Here is a 20,282-nt window from a genome sequence, read left to right on the forward strand (position 1 = left end):
TAACAAAGTGTGGGGAAAACATGCTGGTGGCTTTCCTGGAGAAGGCAGAGCTGAGACTGGAGCATGGAGGCTGCCTGTGCAAGGGAGGAAGGGGATCCCTTCAGCAGGAATCTTCAGCAGATTTCCCTTGTGGCAGCATCTTCTCTTTGGAGGGCTGGAGGAAGGAACAGTCCCACTAGTCAGAGGCCAGGGAAGAGAGAGCATCTGATGATCTGAGCAGGCTGGAGTTAACTGGGCTCCTGCATCAAAGCTGCTGCCCGTATATTAAGCTGCTCTACTGGCGGCGAGTAAACATCAGGAATACTCCCCACTGAGCTGGTTAAATATAAATGCACTGCATCCTCTGAGGAGGTCCCTGCGATGCGCTACGAATTACTCAGCCATCTGATGTGTTCTGGAGAGGTGTCCCTGGATGTCCTGTCCTCTTCTTAAACTATTTTTTGGGCGTCATCTTTTGCCTTTTGATGCACAAAATGTATGTTTTGATGGTTTACTAGGCCAGGCGGACCAACTTTTCTTTTGATCTTTTGGTCCAGCCCAGTTCTTGTTAATGGAGTACTGAGATGACTGAGCTGATCTATGAACAGAAATGTTTATATTCTATAACAGAAAACTGAGTAGTCATATCTGTTGCCATTAGGGAGGTGCTTTGTGGGGGCTGCCTTAAAATTGAAGCCCCTTTTGACTGTGGCCATAGCTGTTGCCTGAGCAATGGCACGTTACGGAAAATACCCACATTGCGTTCTTCCAGTATCTGAGTTCGTACTACAACACTTGAGGCAGTGCCTGATGAATAGCTCTCCTTTGCTTGGAACCCCAAAAAAATATAAAAAGAAAGCAGACGCAAAGGAGGTACAAGTCATTTATTTCAGAAAGTTGTCTTGGTTCATTCAAAAGCAAAGACCAGGGCAGACAGTAAAGTGAGGACACTGGCTTTGGCCCTAGGTCACTGCTCAGAGATAATAATACATCAGATTTTTGCCTTCTCTGCTTCCTACTTTTCCCTCAGCCAGAGTCCTGTTTTGATGTTGTGCTTCCAGGTCAGTACCAGAAAGCGCAAGGTGTTAGTTTAGGTCTCAGAATGCTTTCTTCATCACAGACCATAAGGAAGGATGCTGCATGGCTTCTCTTTACTCCTTGGCACTAGTGAAGCTAGTGCTTCTTGTTTTATTTCATTCTGGTGTCTGTATTTATCTGTAATGCACTGGAAGAAGATTTAAAGGGGGTGCTTCCACCCCCTTTAAAAAATAAAATAGAATTTAAAGAACTTGAATTACCTGAGGTGTGAGTTGTGCTTCTCAGAGGAACAGTTAAAGATTTTTTCACTCCTATACAATCCTAAACCAAGAAGAAACAAAGGAAACTTTGAACAAGCAAGCTTCTGTGTAGGCTAAATTGTGAGGCATTGCCATGGGCACATGTTGATGCTGTGCTTGGTACCCAAAACAGCACAGGAGCATGCAGCCCTCTCTCAGACACATATTGGCTGACCTGATCTGTTTCTTTATCCAGCAGGGAGGTGACAGCTGTAAGCATCTCAATTGGGAAGATATTTCGGAGCTTAGCCCCACAGGTGGGCAGCTGACGACATGCTGAGAAAGCAGCAATCAGACTGGAAGTGCAGGTTTTTAAGCTAGAAGTGAAGTGTCTTAACAGTTCAGGTAGTTCACTTGTAACAAATTGACGTGATCCATTAGAGCCACAATCACACAGAGCACTTAAATCTTGTCCTTCAAAAAGGATTTAGCTTAGGCACATTGCTTAGTTCAGGCATTTAATGCAGAAGAATAGTAGGGGATATAAAAATGATTGCTCTAGTCCTCTTCAGCTTAAAATTCATTCATTTCCCAAACTGCTTTTGTAAAAACAGAGGTGATGAGATGGGGGAGAGACAGAAGGAAAATGATGTGTGCATGGTAAAGCCAGTGGTCTGCACATATTGAGATAGGTAACTATTTTTTTCCCTATCTTTGGCTAAACTTTCTATTGGCTCTGCTCTTCAAGGGATCAGCAGTGTCTGTAAATCTCCCCAGAAGCCAGAAACGTTCCCTTTGCCGCCCCTTGTAGAGACACTGTACTCAAGCCACTGGTGAAAATCTAATTAAAGCAAGGGCATGCCAAAGCTAGCATGGAGGGTTTGGGTTTTGTTGCACCTCACTGTATGCTCTGCGTGTCTTTGCTTGCTTCCAGGAATTGGGCTGGCCTTGGCTGCAGCAGTGAAGGGTTACCGCTGTATCATTGTGATGCCAGAGAAAATGAGCATGGAGAAGGTCAGATCTGCTTTTATTTCCAAGAGTTTTTTTAAAAAAAAAAAAGCATGCTTGCACTTGCTGCAAACGGGTGCTCTGGCTTTAGCAACAAAGGTTAGAAATTCGTGTCAGCAAAACCACTGATCTCAGTGGCACAAGTGAGAGCAGCCGTGAGCAATGTCCCCTGAAGGCCTGTGCCTGTTACTAGCTCTTCTCTGCCCTGGAGGGAGAAGTAGCACAAAGCCATCACCATTATATATATATTTATATATATATAATATCTATTTTACAATACTGTTAGAGGGCAGAGCATATGTGACCAGCAAAAGAGGGTGCTGAGTTCTGCCTGAATGAGGCCTCTCAGTGTGGAGTGGTAGTCCCAAAGCTCCAGAATGGAAACAGGAATTTGACATCTAGCTCCAAAATAAAGCTGAGTTCAGACCAAATAACATAGCTCAGTGATGCTGTGAGGCTAGGGCATAAGAGAGCTGCTGGCAGGCTGTTTCAGGCCAAGTAAAAGGGAAGAGGTTTCCTTCCCCTGCATTGTAACGAGGTCTCTGTGCTGAGAGGGTGCTTTTGGATTTTCTGACAGTCTGTTTTTTTTTTTGCAGGTGGATGTTCTGAGGGCTCTGGGCGCTGAGATTGTGAGAACCCCAACTACTGCCAGATTTGATTCTCCTGAATCTCATGTGGGAGTAGCGTGGAGACTGAAAAATGAAATCCCCAACGCGCACATCTTAGATCAGGTAAGAGCAAGGTGGCACAGGTGCAGGTGCGGCACGGGGGGAGGTGTTGTAGCTTTGTTGCTTGGTGCTCATGGCTGAATGTTAAACAGCACAGGGATGTCCCTGGGTGAAAAATCTGCCGCCCAGGGATGGAGCTGTTGAGCAGTCACCATGCTCTATAGGGTAGCAAGGTTTTGTAATCACCAGAGGGCAGCAATGAGCCTGTCTGCAGAAACAGCAAGAGGTATGGGGTGGCTTTCTCCGCCGAATTGGTAGTACAAGGTACGGGGTCATGTTCTTAAAAGAAACTGCCCTGCAGCCAGGGCTGATCTTGGTGTTGGAGATGTCTGGCACCTTAGGAATACCCTTAAATTAGGTCATCCAGGGAGGTTGTGCCTCCCCTCAGGCGTGGAACTGGGTAACAGATAAGGAAACAGTCTGGAAAGAGTATTTGTAGCAGCTGTGGGGCTTGAGAAGTGTTTGCCATATTCCTGCGATGCCTCACAGTGTGAATGTTGGTGTCTCTCTGGTCTGCTTACTGGCTGTCCTGTCTCTCGATGCAGTACCGCAATGCCAGCAACCCCCTGACGCACTACGACACCACAGCTGAGGAGATCCTGCAGCAGTGTGAAGGTCTGTCCGTGCCCCGCTGCTAGCTGCTTCTTTAATCACAGTCCTTTGTGTTTTCTGTGGTTATGTGCTTGGAGACTGGGACCCGAGGGGGTTGAGAATTGCATGGATTTTGGTACAGCAGAAGCGATACATCCGCTGTGCATCATTAGAGGACCGCCTTATTTCTGTAGTCTTAGTTAAACCGATTTTCCATTAAGTGATGTTTGAATTGTTTACAAAAGCCTTACCTAGAGTGGCATGAAAGAACAGGTCAGTTTTTTCTGATCACAAATATGGAAATGGGTATTTTCACATTTCTCACATTCATATATATCCTCCATTATACTCAAAGCTTCCTTAAAACAGGAGACGTCAGGAGTACAAGCTGCTCTGTGTTGCTGTTGCCACCAGTAAGACCAGTTTACTCTTCTGGGGTCATTTCCACCTCAGCTCTAGGCAGTTGGAGTACCAGAAATGACTGAGCTGTGGCAGCAGAGAGCTTTGGCTGGGTTAGCTCACCCAGGTGAGGAATCTAGGAGCTGTGATGCTGCAGCCTACCATGTAGGCATTTGCCACAGGTGGTAGGAAAAAAAAAAAACATATAGGAAAGGCTCACCTGCCCTATGAAACAGTACAGTTAAACTTTTTCTGATAAGACCCTGGCTGCTGAAATAAGAAAATCAGCTATTAAATGTCTTCTTCTAATCCAGGTGTGGACCATTCGAAGGGCTCCCCTTCTTCTGCCCAGAATAACACTGTTCAGAGGACTTAATGTGCCTTTCTGTGGCAAACTGAAGCTAAAATGAGTATACTTGAACAAAGTGCAATCCCACAAGCTGAGAGTATAGCCAAGTTCTAGCTGTAGGCTTCGTTACTCTCCTGCTTCTATTTATTTTCCCTCGTAGCTTGGGCACTGTTCTGTTGTCGTTATTACTGATCTTGCAGCAGTCTCACTCTGAATCAAACCTTCCTGGTGCAGTGTTGTTCTGTTGAATTGAAAACACTATTTTTTTTTTTTTGTATAGGAATTGCCCTTTTAAAATGTGTTTTAGTCAAAGCTGTGAGGTGGATGCACCAGGGAAACTGCAGGGGCTGACAGAAGAATGAGCTGTCAGACCTGCGTTAGCTCTGCTGGGTGCTCCTGACCAAAACAGCGTTTTTCTTCCCACGAAAATGAGAGAGCTGTCTTAAGGGTTCTCTCTATGGGCACCTATCCCATGCTCTTGGCACTCGTTCAGTAATGATAATGGGCTGCTTTTTCTGTGTTAAAGGATGAGTTATTCCGTATCTGCAAATACAGTAACAGGAAAACTACGGGTGTTGAGGCTATGGACTCTCTGCCCAAAGCCCTGCAAACTGACACCTTGCAAAACCACCGAAGGACATTTCAAAATGATTTTTTTGAAGTAAATGGGTACTGAGCAAGATAGTCTCATGGTAGGTCTTGTGCAGCTCTTGGGAAGCAAGGAGTCTTATCTTGCCCTTTTGCTGCCACTTCCTTTGTTTTTGTTAAAGTGAGTCCATGCTTAACTGCAAGTTTATTTTTAATCCATAATCTTCGGGGAGGTGTCACAGCTGTCTTCCCTCTCTCACCCTTAAACAGGAAAAATAGACATGCTGGTGGCTACAGCTGGCACAGGAGGTACCATCACTGGCATTTCCAGAAAGCTGAAGGAGAAGTGTCCAGGTTGCAAAGTAAGTGGCAAGTCTAAAGCGGGTCCCTGCAGCTGGGAGAGCCTCAGACAGCTCTGCTTCCTGCTTTGCATTACTCCTTGCAAGCCTGCCCTGGGTCTCTCAGAGAAGCTCTTGGAGTTTTTCAGTGTGAGGGTGGTTCTGGGCAGCAAAGAAAGGTTTTCAGGTTCCATCTGAAATCACCATGCGCTGGTCTTGCTGGTGACTAAGGTTCAGGTTTGGCTGAGCAGGTGACAGCTGGCCCTCTGATTCCTTCATGGGGTGTTTCAGAAATTGACTTCTCTGGTGCGTACAGCAGCCACGTGTTCCCTCTCTGGCCATGCCCTGGCCACCTTTCTGGAGGGGCTGAGTTCTTCACCAAGTGAAGCTTGCTCTGAGCACACCCACCTGTGTGTGTAGCAGGGAGTAGTTTTAGATTTCCTCGCGGAAGCTGGTATCCTGTTTCAATCATGAATATTTTCCTATATATTCAGGGAGGGGGAGGGAAAACAAAGTCAAGCTTATGTGCCTGCAGTTGGCACAAAACATGTTGGCTGTAATGATGCCTGGCATGCGAATGAGGACAGGTTTGGCTTGGAAACCCTGTCTCCTGGTTAAAAAACTTGCTTAGTGTCCACAGCCTGCAGAGCCAGAAGCAGCAAAGCATTCTGTCTGCAGGGAGGGGAATGCTGCCAGGAGGAGGTGAGCAGCAGACCCGGTCTGCTGTGAGCTGGCTGTGTCTGCAGCCAAGTGTGAGCAGCCAGAGTGACGCCGACTGCCCTAACACGGCCAGCGCTCACGAGCAAGTAGCTGTGCTCCCAAAAAGCTGGCTGTCACGGTAGCCAAAGTGGAAACTGCTTCCTCCAGATCATAGGTGTTGATCCCGAAGGCTCCATCCTTGCTCAGCCGGAAGAATTGAACAGGACTGACAAGACGATGTACGAAGTGGAGGGGATCGGGTACGATTTCGTCCCCACGGTGCTGGATAGATCTGTAAGTTGTGCTTCTTGGTTCACTTCTCCTTGCGGTCTGCTGGGATGCAGAAGTGAGGTGGAAGGTGGAGGAGAAACCTGGGAAAGCCTTTCTTTGAGATGAAAGGAGAGGGCTAGCAGGCAGAATTATTCCTGTTCTTTCCTACCAGGAAAATCAGTCCTTGGGGGGCTTTTGTACTGAACACATTTGTTTTGCAATGCTAGGAGAAATGCTGTGAAACAGGTAACGTATTCCTAGAATGTAATAATTACTTCTAAAAGCCAGTAAGTAGCAGTATGGTTAGTTATGAAATCTTACCCTTCCCCCTCAAAAGCAGCCTGACTATGTCTAGTGCTGAGCAGAGGCTGTGTCCCTGGGAAGCCCTCCAAGAGGGGAGGAAACGGGTTGATACTCGCTGGCCGTCTCACAACAGCCTGCTCTCAAAGCCAGATTTCAAAAGGCGACTGTTGTGCTAATGTGGTCATCTTTGGCCAAAAAAATAAAAAATAAAAAAGGCACTTCAAGGATGGAAACCTGAGCATGTGGCTCAGTAGGACAGCTGTTACCTCAAAGAGTGTGGGGCTGAATTGGCGGTGTAGCTCTGTAGCTCCCCTCCTTTAAAGAGACCCTCGTTTCTGTCTTCCTGCCCCCTCCCAGACAGTGGACCAGTGGTACAAGACCAACGATGAGGAGTCGTTTGCGTTAGCACGCATGCTGATCCGAGAGGAAGGACTGCTGTGTGGTAAGAGCAGACACGAGTCCTTTGGGGTTCTTCTGTGGGAGGCTACGGCTTTGTGCAGATCAGGGAGACCTCCTTACACTTCAGGAGCTGTTCCCCTCACTCCAGGCTCCTCTACTGCCTCTCCTCCTCTCTCTCATTCTTTCTGTCTTGTTGCCCTTGTGGTTTGACAGTCTTGCCTCTGATCTGCGTTTCGGCAGGTGGCAGCTCAGGCAGTGCAATGTCTGCAGCTGTGAAGGCAGCCAAAGAGCTGAAGGAAGGTCAGCGCTGCGTTGTTATCCTCCCTGACTCTATCAGGAACTACATGTAAGAACCTGCCTATTTTCTCTGGGAAAAAGACAGGGCAGCTCCTCAGATTCTCTTACAGCAGTGGCGAAGTGAATGCATTCCTCTTGTTAGCACCAAGGCAGCAAAGCCAGGGGTGCGTTTGGGGCACAATTTCTGAGGTATCTAGAAAAGGTCTGACAGGGAGTTGTCTGAAGCAGAGCTCCTCCTGGTGTCTGACCGAGTATATAACCATAACTGCTTGGTTAAGCTCTCTATGGAGATTTGCTTTCAAGCTTAATTATTTGGGATCCCTGTTGTTATCCCATTCCTGGAAGGGTCTCTTTAAGGCTGTTGTCAGCTCCCTCTGCCTGTGTCCAAAGCAGAACGCAGCCCTGCTGCGGCAGTGGCCAGTGCTGGGGAGAGTTTACAGATGGCAGTGTGAGGGCGCAGAGCTGTGCCAAGAAGAAATTTCTCTCCCACCACACTGAAATGCGTACCAAAACATGCTGTCCTTTGCCGTGTTGCATGACTGCTGTCGCATCCAACACGATGCTGTTGTGTTGTCTGGTCATCTACTGTGATAGCTGACTATGAACTGCAGAAAGACCTCGACTGAGTACAGATTTCTCCGTTCCAGGCTGTCTCTTTATCATATTGCAAGGGACTGGTGTAGTTGAAGCTTCATTTCCTATGGGATTCCTTTTTCTTCCTATGAGTATTTCTTCACTATGTCCCTGGCTGGTAAGCTTGGATGGCAAATGCAGTGTATTTTCAATTACACTTTAACTGTTAGTGATAGGGAGCTGTAAACAGTCACCTCTGTGCTATTAGTATTGCTGTCAGATATTCAGCCTGCTAACGAGTTTTTTTTATTACCTGATTCTGTCCAGGTCCAAGTTCTTGAGTGACAAATGGATGATTCAGAAAGGGTTCATGAAAGAAGAAGACCTTGTCAAAAAGCCTTGGTAAGCATGTCGGATACATCTGGATTTTTGTGATTCTGTTCTGTTTAACAGCTGTCTCTGTGGCAGTTGCTAATTGAAATCTCCTTGCAATTTGGGTTTGTTTCCTTTGGTTTTTAGTTAACCTTTCATGCTACTGTGGTGGTGTATAACTGTGGATATTAATCAAATCTGCTTAGATTCCTTAATTTCCTTCTTTGAGTTGCATGGTAGCAGAAGACGACTTGATACTTAATGATTTTGGAATGAAAGGGGTTGTGTCTGAAGTGAAAAAAGTAGTATTTGGAGAACTCTACCAAGCCAGAGTTCTTGAGGGCAAAGCACTACAGGTCTAGGTCTACATAGCTGAGGGAGAATCTTCTGTAGACTTGTAATATCTGTAAATATGGCTAGCTCTTTAAGAAGGAATCTAAATTTTTTGTTCTTGTGTAAGATATAAATAATAAAACTAGGGAGCCTAGTCTTCACTAACTGTCTGCAATACTACAATGTAGATGAGCTAGAAAAATTGGCTCAGTCTTAAAGCCTTCTCACACCAGGGTAACTTTCCTGTGTTGATGTAAGAACTGGAAAGCCTTCAAGCTTCTGCTGACTCTGGCGGAGTCCAGTCTCGTCCTTGCAGCCTTTTGTCATTCCCGTGGTGGTGAATTCCATGGTACGTGATCATCTGGTTCTGTTCTCTCCGTTAGACTTGCGTTGGTTTGTTTTTGTTTTGTCCAGGTGGTGGAACATCAGTGTTCAGGAGTTAAGCCTCTCGGCTCCGCTGACTGTGCTTCCCACTGTCACCTGTGCAAAGACTATTGAAATCCTCCGAGAGAAGGGATTCGACCAGGTACCAGTTGTTGATGAATCTGGGTATGTCCACATACATTTCTATTAATCCATCCGTATCGCTTCTCTCACCAGGTCCCAGGGGAGGTCTTTAAGTGCTGAACAGAAATATAATCAGCTTTCTCTCATCTTTCTTCAGTTACAGTGACATAGTGCAGAAATGTTGCTTTATATGTTGCCACACCAGGGGTGGGCTTAATGTGTTATCATGCTGGGGCTCTCCTGCCTTTCATGTAGTAAGCCACTAGGGATTATTATGGTATACTCACTCAGTGTGTCTCTGCAGGATGGCTCTGTTTTTACAACAGCCGTTTAACTTACCAAAACAAAACTTTGCGTTTAAAACAAACAGGGCCAAACCCACCCATTGTCACCACAGCTTTCACCCAATTTCTTGGGATCATCATGTTACTTGAGATCATCTTGAGATCATTCGTGTAAGATGGAGTGATCCCTACAAACCAGGCTGCTCCCAGGAAACTGGTGTGCCTTGGTACCCTGTTGGTCCCTTGTCAGACAGGCTGAATAATGAACAGTTGCTCAGTTTCTTTCCAGTCAGTGTTAACACCAGGGATTAGTTATTACAGTCCTTTTAACGTGCTTGCAGGGAGAAGGGGAATGATCAACATTGAGGAGGGCTTGGCTTTGGCCTTGCCACACCTTTCAAAAAGGACAAATGAAGGCATAAAACAATGAGGTCTGCTTTTCAAAAGGTCTCTGGCTGCAAGAGCTGGAGGTATTCTTCTGAGCTAGATGCTCAGGAGGGCCAGCCAGCCACCCACAGCACCTGCTGGCTTCTGTGTGAGTCGCCAGAACGTCTGAGCACTGGACTCCAGGTATCTCCTGCAGAGACATAAAATCCAATTATATCCCATCAATCATGGTGCTTTATGCAGTGAAACTGCTCAACTGACATCTGCAGGCTGGCTGGAAGGGAGTGCTTTTACCTACAGGAACAAAGGCTATTGTATTGTTTAGCTAATTTTATTTCTCTTCTTCCCCAGGGTGATTCTGGGCATGGTTACCCTAGGTAACATGCTTTCTTCGCTGCTTGCTGGAAAAGTTCAGCCTTCAGATGAAGTCAGCAAAGTGATCTACAAGCAATTCAAACAGGTAAGGAACAATTTCCAGTCCTCTGGTGTAAAATACTAGTGTGGGTGTCCTAAGACTGCAGTGGCATCGGGTTGGGTGAGGTTTACCTGGGACCTTAAGGAACAGCGGTTACTGAACGCAGACATGGGACTTGCTTAAACTCTGTCCTAGGTCACTCAGTAGCTCCCAGGCTTGTGTTGTGGCTCTATGTTGGGCTGTTCTATTAATTCAGCAGGCTTTCTGCTGCCATTCTTGCACTTTATTCCCTCCCAAAATAAACAGCATATATCTGGGCGATGAGTATCCAGCTGAAAAGACAGCGAGATGTTGAAACAGCTCCTATTAAATCATTTCTGTATCAACTCTAAAAGGGCAACTGTTTGCCTTTTGTATCACACACCTTCCTAAAACAGGGTTGGATGGCTGGTGGAAGCTGTTGTTGTCAGGATATGTGAATTTTGACATTAGCCAGTTTCACCTGTCCATCCAATATCACGTAGCAAGAGGCCACAACTTCCCAGCTGCATGGGTGCTCCTCTGAAAGATATCAATATTGTTGCTGTTTCTTTGCTTCGCTTACAGGAGAAAGATTTTCTTAACATGGAATGCTTGACTGAGCTTCCACCAGCTTTTCAGTTTCAACAGTCTCACAGTAGATGAGATGCTGTCTTCAGGCAGTATGTGTAAAGCTGCTGGTCAGCCTGTGAACTACCAAGTCCCTGAGGCTGAGAGGGAATGCTAGCTCTTCATAGACCAAATGTAAATGTATTTTTTCCTTCCCAGGCAGATAATGAAGCGTCAGGTGGAAATGTGGTGCGTAAAAAACACTCTTCAGTTCCCGTCCTCCCTCACTTGGACACCTTAAGAGTTTCTGGGGCTGGTGTTGTGCAATCGCTTCTGTAGCTACAGTGGTGATAGCCGTAGTAGCCGATTCTCTGCACTTCTGAGGTTGTGGCTTTTCTCCATGGACAGCTTGAACTTACTCATGCTTCTTCAGTAAAGAACAGCTTAACCACTTCTTTTCAGCTCTGACGTTTCTTGGTGGAGGATGGAAGGGGAGCAACACGAGTGGTGGTATTGCTAACATGCTAACTGAAAGCATCGTTCACTGGTTATTTTTCATTTGAGTTGATGACTTAATGGAAAAACATGGTTAAATGCACATAACCTCAGAAGTATTGTGGATTTTGCTTTTCTTACCACTTTAGTCAAGCTTATTTGGCTTGTTTACTGATTAAATTAGGAGAAAAGATCATCTGTGTCACTGAAATGACTTAGGATATCCTACAGTTAGGATCTGTACCACAACGTGTGTCAATAAAAGAGGTCTACTTAGCCTGTGACAACTAAGGCAAAACTGTCTTTTAGCAATGCAGAAAGCTCTTTGATGGACACGATTGTTTTCTTCCTTTACTCTGAGAGATTTTAAGATGACGGCTTCTACCTTTTGTAGAGATACCAGCAGGATAACATCCAAGGGCTTTGAAGCACTAGTTACAAACGACTTGCAAATGCAAACAACTATTGTGTGTCAGTGGAGAGCAGGACCATTGTTGTGGAATCAGGTGTTAGCTCGAGTACCTTGGGGTCTTTTTACCCCTTTTCTCCCCAGAATAAATAGCTTTGTGTCAGCTGCTAACATCTGTTAGGTGTGGTGCAGACATAGCCTCAGCAGGTTTCTTGTCTGGCTTTAACAGAAAAGAGGGCTGGGGTGTGGACTGACACTTTCCTTTTACTATACCTAGTGTTTGCTAGCCTGCTCCTTAGGGTGACTTTGGTCAGTGTCCTAAATCATTTAATCCTCAGCATCCTCAGTGGATGAGAGCCTCCTTTTGGCAAAGGAGATAATTCAGTTGCAGGGACGTGCGCAGTGCCTTGTCACTTGCTCTTAGGGCCAGACAAGCAGCCCCAGTCACGTCTGTAGGCTGACCGCCACAGGGATTTAGCACATTTTTAAATAAGAATAATAAAAGACCAAATGTGGGAAAACTCATGAGCAAAATAGTTAGGGAGATTAAATAAGCAGCAGTGAGATAGGTGAGAACTGTGGGACTTCTGTCAACTTTCCATTAAACACTTCAAAAACATGTTTAGGTCTTCACAGCTGTCCCCATCCTGCCTAAGGGCTGCCTGTCCTGGTCGTTTAGCTTATCCAGTCCCTGAAGACAGACCTGTTGGTAATATACAACGAGATGGCAAGGGGCTCTGCTCCTCGGTGAGCTTTGAACCTAAAGCCAAACGTTAGGCTTTGGAGCTAGGTTTGCACAAAACTGCCTGCCAGTGGTGGTGATGGACAGCTAACGTGACTTGGCAGCAAGTCCAAATTCCCCCCGCCCCTTGCCTTACACATAAGCTTAAGGATCGATGCTTTGGTACGCACCGTAGCCTGCTCGTCCTTTTAAACACAGGGAATTAAGGCTGCTGGGAATCCTCCTTTTGATCTCTTCTCACTTACAGTTTGGAAACCAGAGCGCTGGGTTCCCGTCCAGCCCAACTGTTCGTGTTGGTGGTGTTTATTTCCCAGTCAAAAGTTGAGCTGGTTGCAGAATAAAAGCTGCCTTTCATTTGCAGTGCAAGACTTCTCTTTACTACAAATTAATTTAATCCCCTTTAATGAAAGTACATCCGGTAGTGGCTGCTGCTGTCAGCTGGGGAGGGTCACCTGGATAATAGACGCGTTGGTGCTGCTAACTACTTCAAAGCGTGGAGGAAGAACAGCTTTATGCATTCTTTCAGATGTTTCCAGGTGGCGATTAGCCTAGTGTTTCAGAAGGGCCCGTATTCTTTTTTTGTAGAGCCAACACGGAGTGCTTTCTTGTTTAGTCTTAGCCAAGTTGAACCATTTCACTGAAAAGGAATTAGAGATTCTCAGTTCCTTGATTTATACCAGCATAGGGTGTTAGCCAAGTAATGTTCACTCTTATTTTTGGTTTTGGCTGGTTTGGGCTTTTCTCTGTTACCCTGCTGCGTTCTCAGATTTTATTCACTTCCACAATGATTTGCAGCCTGATTCATTCACTTTCCCAGTCTTGCTGAAGTAAAATCACGGAGTATAATCTCGAGTTTTATGGTACACACTCCTGTTACACATGGATTACTTTTTACCCTCTCCCTCATAAAAATTTTTCAGCTGTTCGTTACATTCATTTTGTTTCCAGAATCAGAATGAAGATTTCACGTGCTGTTTTGTTTCTTTTCCTGGAAATCAGAGACAAAGGAAAAAATCTCTGATCTTTTAACTCAACCTTGATTTGCTGGTGTTTTACAATACTTAGGATGTGAGCAGAATATAAATGCTGACGTACTGCTTTTAACGCTAGATGGAATATATGGGAATTATAAACATATAGTGGACTGCTTTATTGAAGTTCTGTAACTCTTTCTTCAGATTAACCTGAAAGACAACTTGGGGAAGCTCTCTCATATCCTGGAGATAGACCACTTTGCTCTAGTGGTCCATGAACAAATTCAGTGTGAGTATGATATCCTGCACCTTGCAAGATGTAATCTTCTTAAGAACGATAAGAAGAAGCACGTGCAAGTGTGAATGTGTAAACATGCTCTAAGGAAGCCAAATAGCCAAATGCTCTTTGTGTGTCCCAGGTTAACTCATTTTTTTTTTTTCCCTTCTAACGTAAAATCTTCAGTTTCATGAAGTGCAGTAAGAAATAGATGTCAATGCTGACGTCACCTTCTAAAGATAGTTTAATATTTTTCTCTTGTATCTCATTTGAAATAACTTATTCCCTTTCATTGGACAGTTTATAATTTTACAATTTATATTTTTGCTACAAACCCTACTCTTCAACCTTTTCAAAACCCTTTACGCTGCTTCCTTTTTGAACTGGAAGTGACTGTTTTAAAAAAAAAATCTTCAGAAGTTGAGGATATCACTGCTACATGCGAATAATTTTGTTTTATTGAAAAAAAAAATAAATGAAAAGGGTGAATTAAAAGTCCAGGACAATTCAGCTGGCTGAACAAATCGAGCATAAGTAGGTGAAGCATCTCAATACAGCCAGACTGAAGGAATGAGGTACTCTAGACCATAGGTAAAGGGCCAGAGGTCCTTCAGATCATTTGGTTTCCAGATCAAAGCTTTGTGGTCACAATGTAAAATCCCCTGAACCTGTGCTCTCAGTGCAAAAATGCTCGGAGGGTGGATAAAGATTTAAGATATGAATGGGAAGATGCTGCACTGTGATTTTATGCTCACCTTGTATTTGACAGGGGTGTAGGAGGACAGTAGTGTTGCATGTCCTGCTCCAGTGATGGTTGGTTCAAATGGGATATTATCAATTTGCAGCTATTTCAGATAGAGTGGCAGAAACTTAACATATGAGGAAAATATGCTCTGTAACAAAGGGTTTGGTTTGAATTTTAATGTTGAAATTAACAACAATGGATCCTTATTTTTCCTTCTATGCTGCTTCAGTTCCTACAGGCCTTTTATTAGGGGGCCTTTCTGAACTGAAAGTCCTTGCCATTCCCCCTGTGACTGTCGGCCAAGATGACTTTGGGGCTCCCCTCAACATACAGGGGACATCGCTTGGGCACCTGGCTTTACAACCAACTCCATTAAAACCAGGTGGGAAGGTATTTAACCTGTGTGCCTCCTAAATCCCCTCTTTCTGTTTCCGTGTAGATCACACCGATGGCTCCTCCAGTAAGCGGCAAATGGTGTTTGGCATCGTCACAGCCATTGACCTGCTCAACTTCGTAACCGCCAGAGAACGGGAAAGAAAGTCCAACTAAAGTCAAGGAGCAGCCCGGAGCCTCGTCAGCAATGTTTTGCAATCTCCAACAACAACAAAAAAATAATCGGGTTTATTTCTTAGGTCGAATGCTCTGTCCTTAAGGTGTGTGTTTTTTTTTAAATTCTGGAAATAAGCAATGAGCTATCCTGGTGTCAGCTATACAGCCAGTGCGTTTTAGCGTATTGCACAGCTTCTGGGAACTTGTTTACTAATCAGGTTACACGATATTTCTTAAGACAATTTATTTTTATACCTATACATGTGTATGTAAAAATGTTGCCTAAATTAACTGGTGTGTTCCTTACCCGTTGTTTCCAAAGTACAGCTTCTCAAAAACATTTTCAGATGCATTAAACATGTTGATACAGAGTTACTAAAGCAGAGGTCCAGGAGAGCTCTGGAAAGCTTTTTTATTATTTTTTTTTCTCCCTTCTGTGCAGGGGTGTTAAGTTAGACAATGAGTGTAGAGACAAAACGGTATTAGGGTGTGGAGAGTGTTTCCCTTTCGGTGAGATCAGTGTGAAATAGGGGGCAAGTGTGAGAGCTAAAGTTGGTGTTCAGCTCAACCAGCTCCTCTGAGACAAAACTGACATGACTGGAGGCCTGACAACGAACTGACAGACAAAATAGTGACTTTCTTCTACACAGCACAACAGCTTTCACTGCAAAGATAGACCTTTCTTTTTTTCTTTTTTTTTTTTTTTCCAACTGTACATTGATAAGCATGGGTGGAAAGGTTAGAAAGTAAGACTGAGCCTCTTGCCTGAAGAATGCTGTTCCATCTAGGACCTTCTCCTTACCACACACCCTCCTCTTTATCTATATTTATGCCTGCTCTTTTTTTATTTTTTTTTCTTCTTTTTTTTTTTTAATAAAAAAGAAGCCAAATATAATCTGTCAAGATCTGTGAACACTTTTTTTCTTGATGTCCTGTTCAAGTACTCCCAAGCTGGAGCTCCTTCATGTAATGTGCAGCAGGTGAATACAGCTACAACTTTTTACCACTTCCATAATTCTCTGGATTTTTCTCAATAGAGATTGACCCGTGTAGCCATGGCAAAGTTTGTTGGCAGTAGCAGCTCAGCCACACCGTGCTCTTCCGACTTCTGTTAGTGGTAATGATGGGTGGAATCGCTCTGTGGTTAAAGGAGAAGAGTAGCTATTCTTTGTCTTAATTAAGATTGCTCTAATCATCGTATGCTGACCGGCCTTTTGCCAAGAATACAGATTATGATCAGCAACAGTGACATTCTTCTTAGCTTATCTCTTTCCACTGCAGTAAGAAAACACTACAGCTGGCTGGGGCTACTGGTGGTAAGATAGTGTTTAAAAAAAAAAAAAAAAGGCAATGAATCAGATAAGAGAAAACAAAGGTGTTATTTAAAAACAAAACAAAAAAAAACCAATGGCACTTACTACCTTCTACCTGCTGTAAATTGATTTTTTTCTACCCCACTGGCCTCCCTGTGGCAATGGAATTTGCTTTACATGGTGGAACTGTGTGCTCAGAGGAGAGGTGTCCTCTGTCCCCCTTCAGAGAGCCCTGTCCCACATCACTGCTGAGCAAAAGCATAAATCCGACCTTTTGTGGTTCCGTGTTGGGTGATTCAGGCCTTGAGGAGAGCAGAAAAACGAGGGGAAGCAGGAGCTCAAAGACAAAGAGGTGACACCAGTGGTGGTGTCTGCCTGCCAAGAGCGTGATGGGCTGTTTGGCCTTCTAGCTGCTGCTTTTTTGGTGAATGCTAAAAAATTTGGTAATGAAGTCTCCGATAGATTTCTGTTAACTCCTTAAAGCTGTGTCGATGGATGCTAAGTTTATTCTGTACTTATTCAGTTTACTTTCTTAAACATTGGCTCTCCCTTCTGATGAAGTAGCACGACCCCCAGTCTCTTAAAAAATCACTTGCTTCCTCCAGTAAGTGATGGTGGTGGTGGAGACTTGCAGACTGAACAAACAGCTGGGAGTTGGAGGTCTTGTGTTGCTGTCAGGTGAGGAGAGAAAGGAAGCAGCTGAATCACCAAAGGGATCTGCTGTCTGTGGCTTGGGTGGAAGCAGATGACCCTTGCAGTTTTAATTCCAGCACCTACAGCTTGATGCTTTATCCCTCGCGTGCAAATACTGCAGGCTGAGCCTGAAGAAGGACAAATAACAGTTTAGATCCACCTTGTGAGACTTTGTCAGGGGCTGGATTAATATTCTCAAATTCTCCTTGTAGAAGCTAGACAGCAAGAGTCAACAACGTGGCTCACTGGGGAGAGGAGGCACCTTCCAGAAATGATTCATCTGTAACACCAGTTGTAGGAAAGGGGTCAGTTACACCAGGAGATACTTCCCTGAAACTGTGGTTTAACCATTAAATTCATACACTTCTTTGAGATTTAAGACAACTTTTCCTAGGGCTCTGGAATAAACTGCCACAAAGTTTAACAAAAATAAAATAAAATGTACCATTCATTAATAATTGGTTCTAGAGGACGGTAGTTTTTTTTTTAAATATTTTTCTTTAACCTCATGCTTTGTGGTAATTTCTTTCTCACTGTAGGAGCAACCCCAGCTTCGGTGCTCTGCCTGGGGAAAGCTGAACCTGGTGCGAGTACCAGATAGGTGTGTTAAAGATGCTTCTTTCAAATCTGGATTAACCTCTCCAGGCTGAACAGCTCTGCCTTACACTCTGTCAGTGATAGCTGTAAGAAGTCATCTTTCAAACTGTATTTTTGAGCTACCTCCCCAGGGGGTAATAAATAATTTAGCACAGTTAAGGGCATGGTTCTTCTTTTAGCGGTTTTTAAATCATCTGCTTATTAAATCATCTTAGCATAGACAGTGTGTAAATGGTCAGTTGTGTCCCTGTAGGTATTACTATTTCAGCCAAACTTCTGAACTCCTTTCCCAATTACTTCAAATACTGTTGTCAGATATATTTTCATACATATCTATACATGTTGTGCCTTCACGAGATGCTGCTAACTGAAGTGTTTGCTACAGTTGTAGCTGTCACTGCTGCTAAATTTTGCCATTACTGTTGCTCTTAAAAGTTGGCTTTGTGTTTTATCTGTTTTGTTTTTTTTTCCACACGTTTTTCCATCTGATCTTGGCTGTGGGGAGAGACACTTCAGGATTTTTTCCCTTTTCTTTTTGTCCCTCTCAAAACTCCATGTCCCAGCCTAACTGAATTGCAAGAAATATGAGAAGGGTAGAAGGAGATTCCTCAAGTTATTTTCAGAAGAGCAGTCCAAGAAGTAAGATTACTAAGACAGGGTTGAGGAAGCAGAGGATTAATGGCACAGAAAAGTGTGACAATTTCGGCTTGCTATTTCAGTTTGCTGTTCATAAATTGATCTCTGCCATGTCATGAAAAACAGGTGGTATTGCTGACTAAGAAGGAAGGGTTGGTTGGAGCCGGCGGGGAAGCAGGGATGTGACACTGGAGCAATCCAAGTGAGTAACCTGAAGTAATCCAGCTGCTCTGCATGTGCAGTTGGTTAGGAGCAGGAGCTGTTTCCCATTCTAAACTGACCCAAGGAGATGGTGGTCACCAGCTGCTCTTACTGAGAGCAGCAGCCCTGTTTGATCAGAGGAGCTGGGGAAATAGCTGGAGTCACTGAATGACTGAAAAACTTTCCAGAGCTCTTTCTTGTAGTAGGAATGATGACAGCAAGGAGAAGGGGGCTGTGATGTGAAAGTTCATGAGCGTGCTGCTTTTCTGCATACTTGGAAGTGTTCTGTCACATTGATCCTAGTGAGCAGTTGTAGGGCTGTATTAATGCTTGACGCATCTGTTTCAAATACTGTGAGGACCAAGAAAGACATCTGTTTGCTTGTTTGGTCTTTAACCCAAAGTAAAAGTCCAAAACTTGAACAGAACTACGGTATTTTTTTATTTTTTGTTTTCCTGAAATGGGTGCCTGCATCTTCTGTTTACCTGTACTGGTTAAGCAAATGCTGACCGTAAGCCTGAAAACTATTTTGCACATGGTTATTTATATAAACAATTTATGCTGTGTTTGTGTGTCACTGTAAGAGAGTATCAGTCCTCTTGCTTCAGTGTTGGCTCTGTGAAAATCCTTTTGTTTCCTCACCTGAAGACCGTTACCCAGTAAAAACTGTACGTTTTGCAAGAAGTTACCAGGCAACAACATAAGGATCACCTTGGAGTTGCAATGACCAATATTACTTCCCACTTTTTCCACAAGCTATGGCTGACTCCAGAGCATCGTATAGCTGAGTTCCTCTCAGCTGCCAACCAAGCTCATCCATAAATGGTTTCTGAAAGCTTCGGTGTGGATTTCACACAGCACACTCGCCGGTAGGAGCTGCCTAGCGTTGCCGCCGTCGTCCAGCAGCCTTTCCTCCTGCGTAGTGTCAACACGCTCCTGTGAGAAAGGGAAGTCTTTTTATGCTTGTAGGAGCTGGGAGAAATCAATACTACGTGCTGTATTTATTGCACAAACCTTCACAATACAATATAAAGAATTCAATAAAAGCTGTTTGATTGCAGAATGACTCGGTTTATTTTTAATGGAAGTTCAAGGTGAAGCTATATTAATTAGGCTGTAGACTGGATGAAGTTTTCTGTCGGCTGCAGATGATCTCCCACTTCGTGTATGGACTGCAGCTCTCTTCTTCTGTCCCCAGGGAGCTGCAGGACTGTCAGTGAGCCAGGCCATGGGCTGCTTCTCAGGGATGGCTCTATTACACTCCTGTTTTTTCTGTATCATACAAGAAAGATGAAGAGGTAGGTCTGAAATACCACTGCTGAAGTTTCTACAGGAAGAGCTGCCTGCGCAGTCAGGTGGACCGGTATCTGTGAATGAATCCAAAGGGTATGGGCTCGCCTGCATCTGGGAGAAGGCAACACGAAGGGACCTGAAGTGAGGTTAGAAAGGTAATAGGTGCATGAACGCAAGTAACACGCACACAGTTGTTCTGTGGCTTAATCTGCAGGAAAACGGTGGGGCTGACTAGGCTGTTTCAGAGCTGTGTCTGCATGCTGCTGCTCAGCTCCACTCCCTCTTGGCAACTGCTCAAGTTAAAGCAGGGTGAGGACACACTAGTGCTCAGGCAAGCGAGTAAAGCTCTTAGGCCTTGGTTTGCAGTCCCCAATAACTTGTGGGGCCAGTCCCTGCTCAGCCCCTTCCAAAGCTTCAGGGCCCAGCCAGCCTGCCTCGCTGGCACCTTATTCCATCACACAGGGGCAGGGAGGACCTCCTGGGCCTGCCTCAGGTGCTGGGGCAGTGCAGGATGAAGTCCACGCTAGCTCATGGGTTTTCTTACGGGAGCACTGTTAACCTGCCTCCTCCCATGTGGAGCGCTTTATCTCCGGCTTTATCTTCCTGCTCCTGATCCAGCAGCGAGGGGTGACTGACCCAGCAGGTGACTGATGCAGGAAACTTTCCTTACACAT

The 20,282-nt window shown here is 44.7% G+C and overlaps 1 protein-coding gene across 2 annotated transcripts in view; it reads left to right on the forward strand.

The window, feature by feature from the left end:
- LOC309878009 (cystathionine beta-synthase-like) overlaps positions 1–19,372 on the forward strand; it is a 32,811-nt gene extending 13,439 nt beyond the window's left edge. Inside the window, exons 6-18 of one of the 2 annotated variants that reach the window (XM_082760071.1) lie at positions 2,191–2,270; positions 2,861–2,995; positions 3,538–3,607; positions 5,190–5,281; positions 6,125–6,250; positions 6,887–6,971; positions 7,169–7,274; positions 8,126–8,200; positions 8,918–9,052; positions 10,033–10,141; positions 10,904–10,933; positions 13,509–13,593; positions 14,766–19,372. In XM_082760071.1, coding sequence (XP_082616197.1) covers positions 2,191–2,270; positions 2,861–2,995; positions 3,538–3,607; positions 5,190–5,281; positions 6,125–6,250; positions 6,887–6,971; positions 7,169–7,274; positions 8,126–8,200; positions 8,918–9,052; positions 10,033–10,141; positions 10,904–10,933; positions 13,509–13,593; positions 14,766–14,875 — 1,238 coding nt within the window. In that variant the 3' untranslated portion in view covers positions 14,876–19,372. The remainder of the gene's footprint in view (positions 1–2,190; positions 2,271–2,860; positions 2,996–3,537; positions 3,608–5,189; positions 5,282–6,124; positions 6,251–6,886; positions 6,972–7,168; positions 7,275–8,125; positions 8,201–8,917; positions 9,053–10,032; positions 10,142–10,903; positions 10,934–13,508; positions 13,594–14,765) is intronic. The other variant, XM_082760072.1, reaches the window with a different exon arrangement.
- The last annotated feature ends 910 nt before the right edge of the window (positions 19,373–20,282 follow it).

Source organism: Aythya marila (genome assembly GCF_965140915.1).
Source record: "Aythya marila genome assembly, chromosome: 1".
Taxonomy (NCBI): domain Eukaryota; kingdom Metazoa; phylum Chordata; class Aves; order Anseriformes; family Anatidae; genus Aythya; species Aythya marila.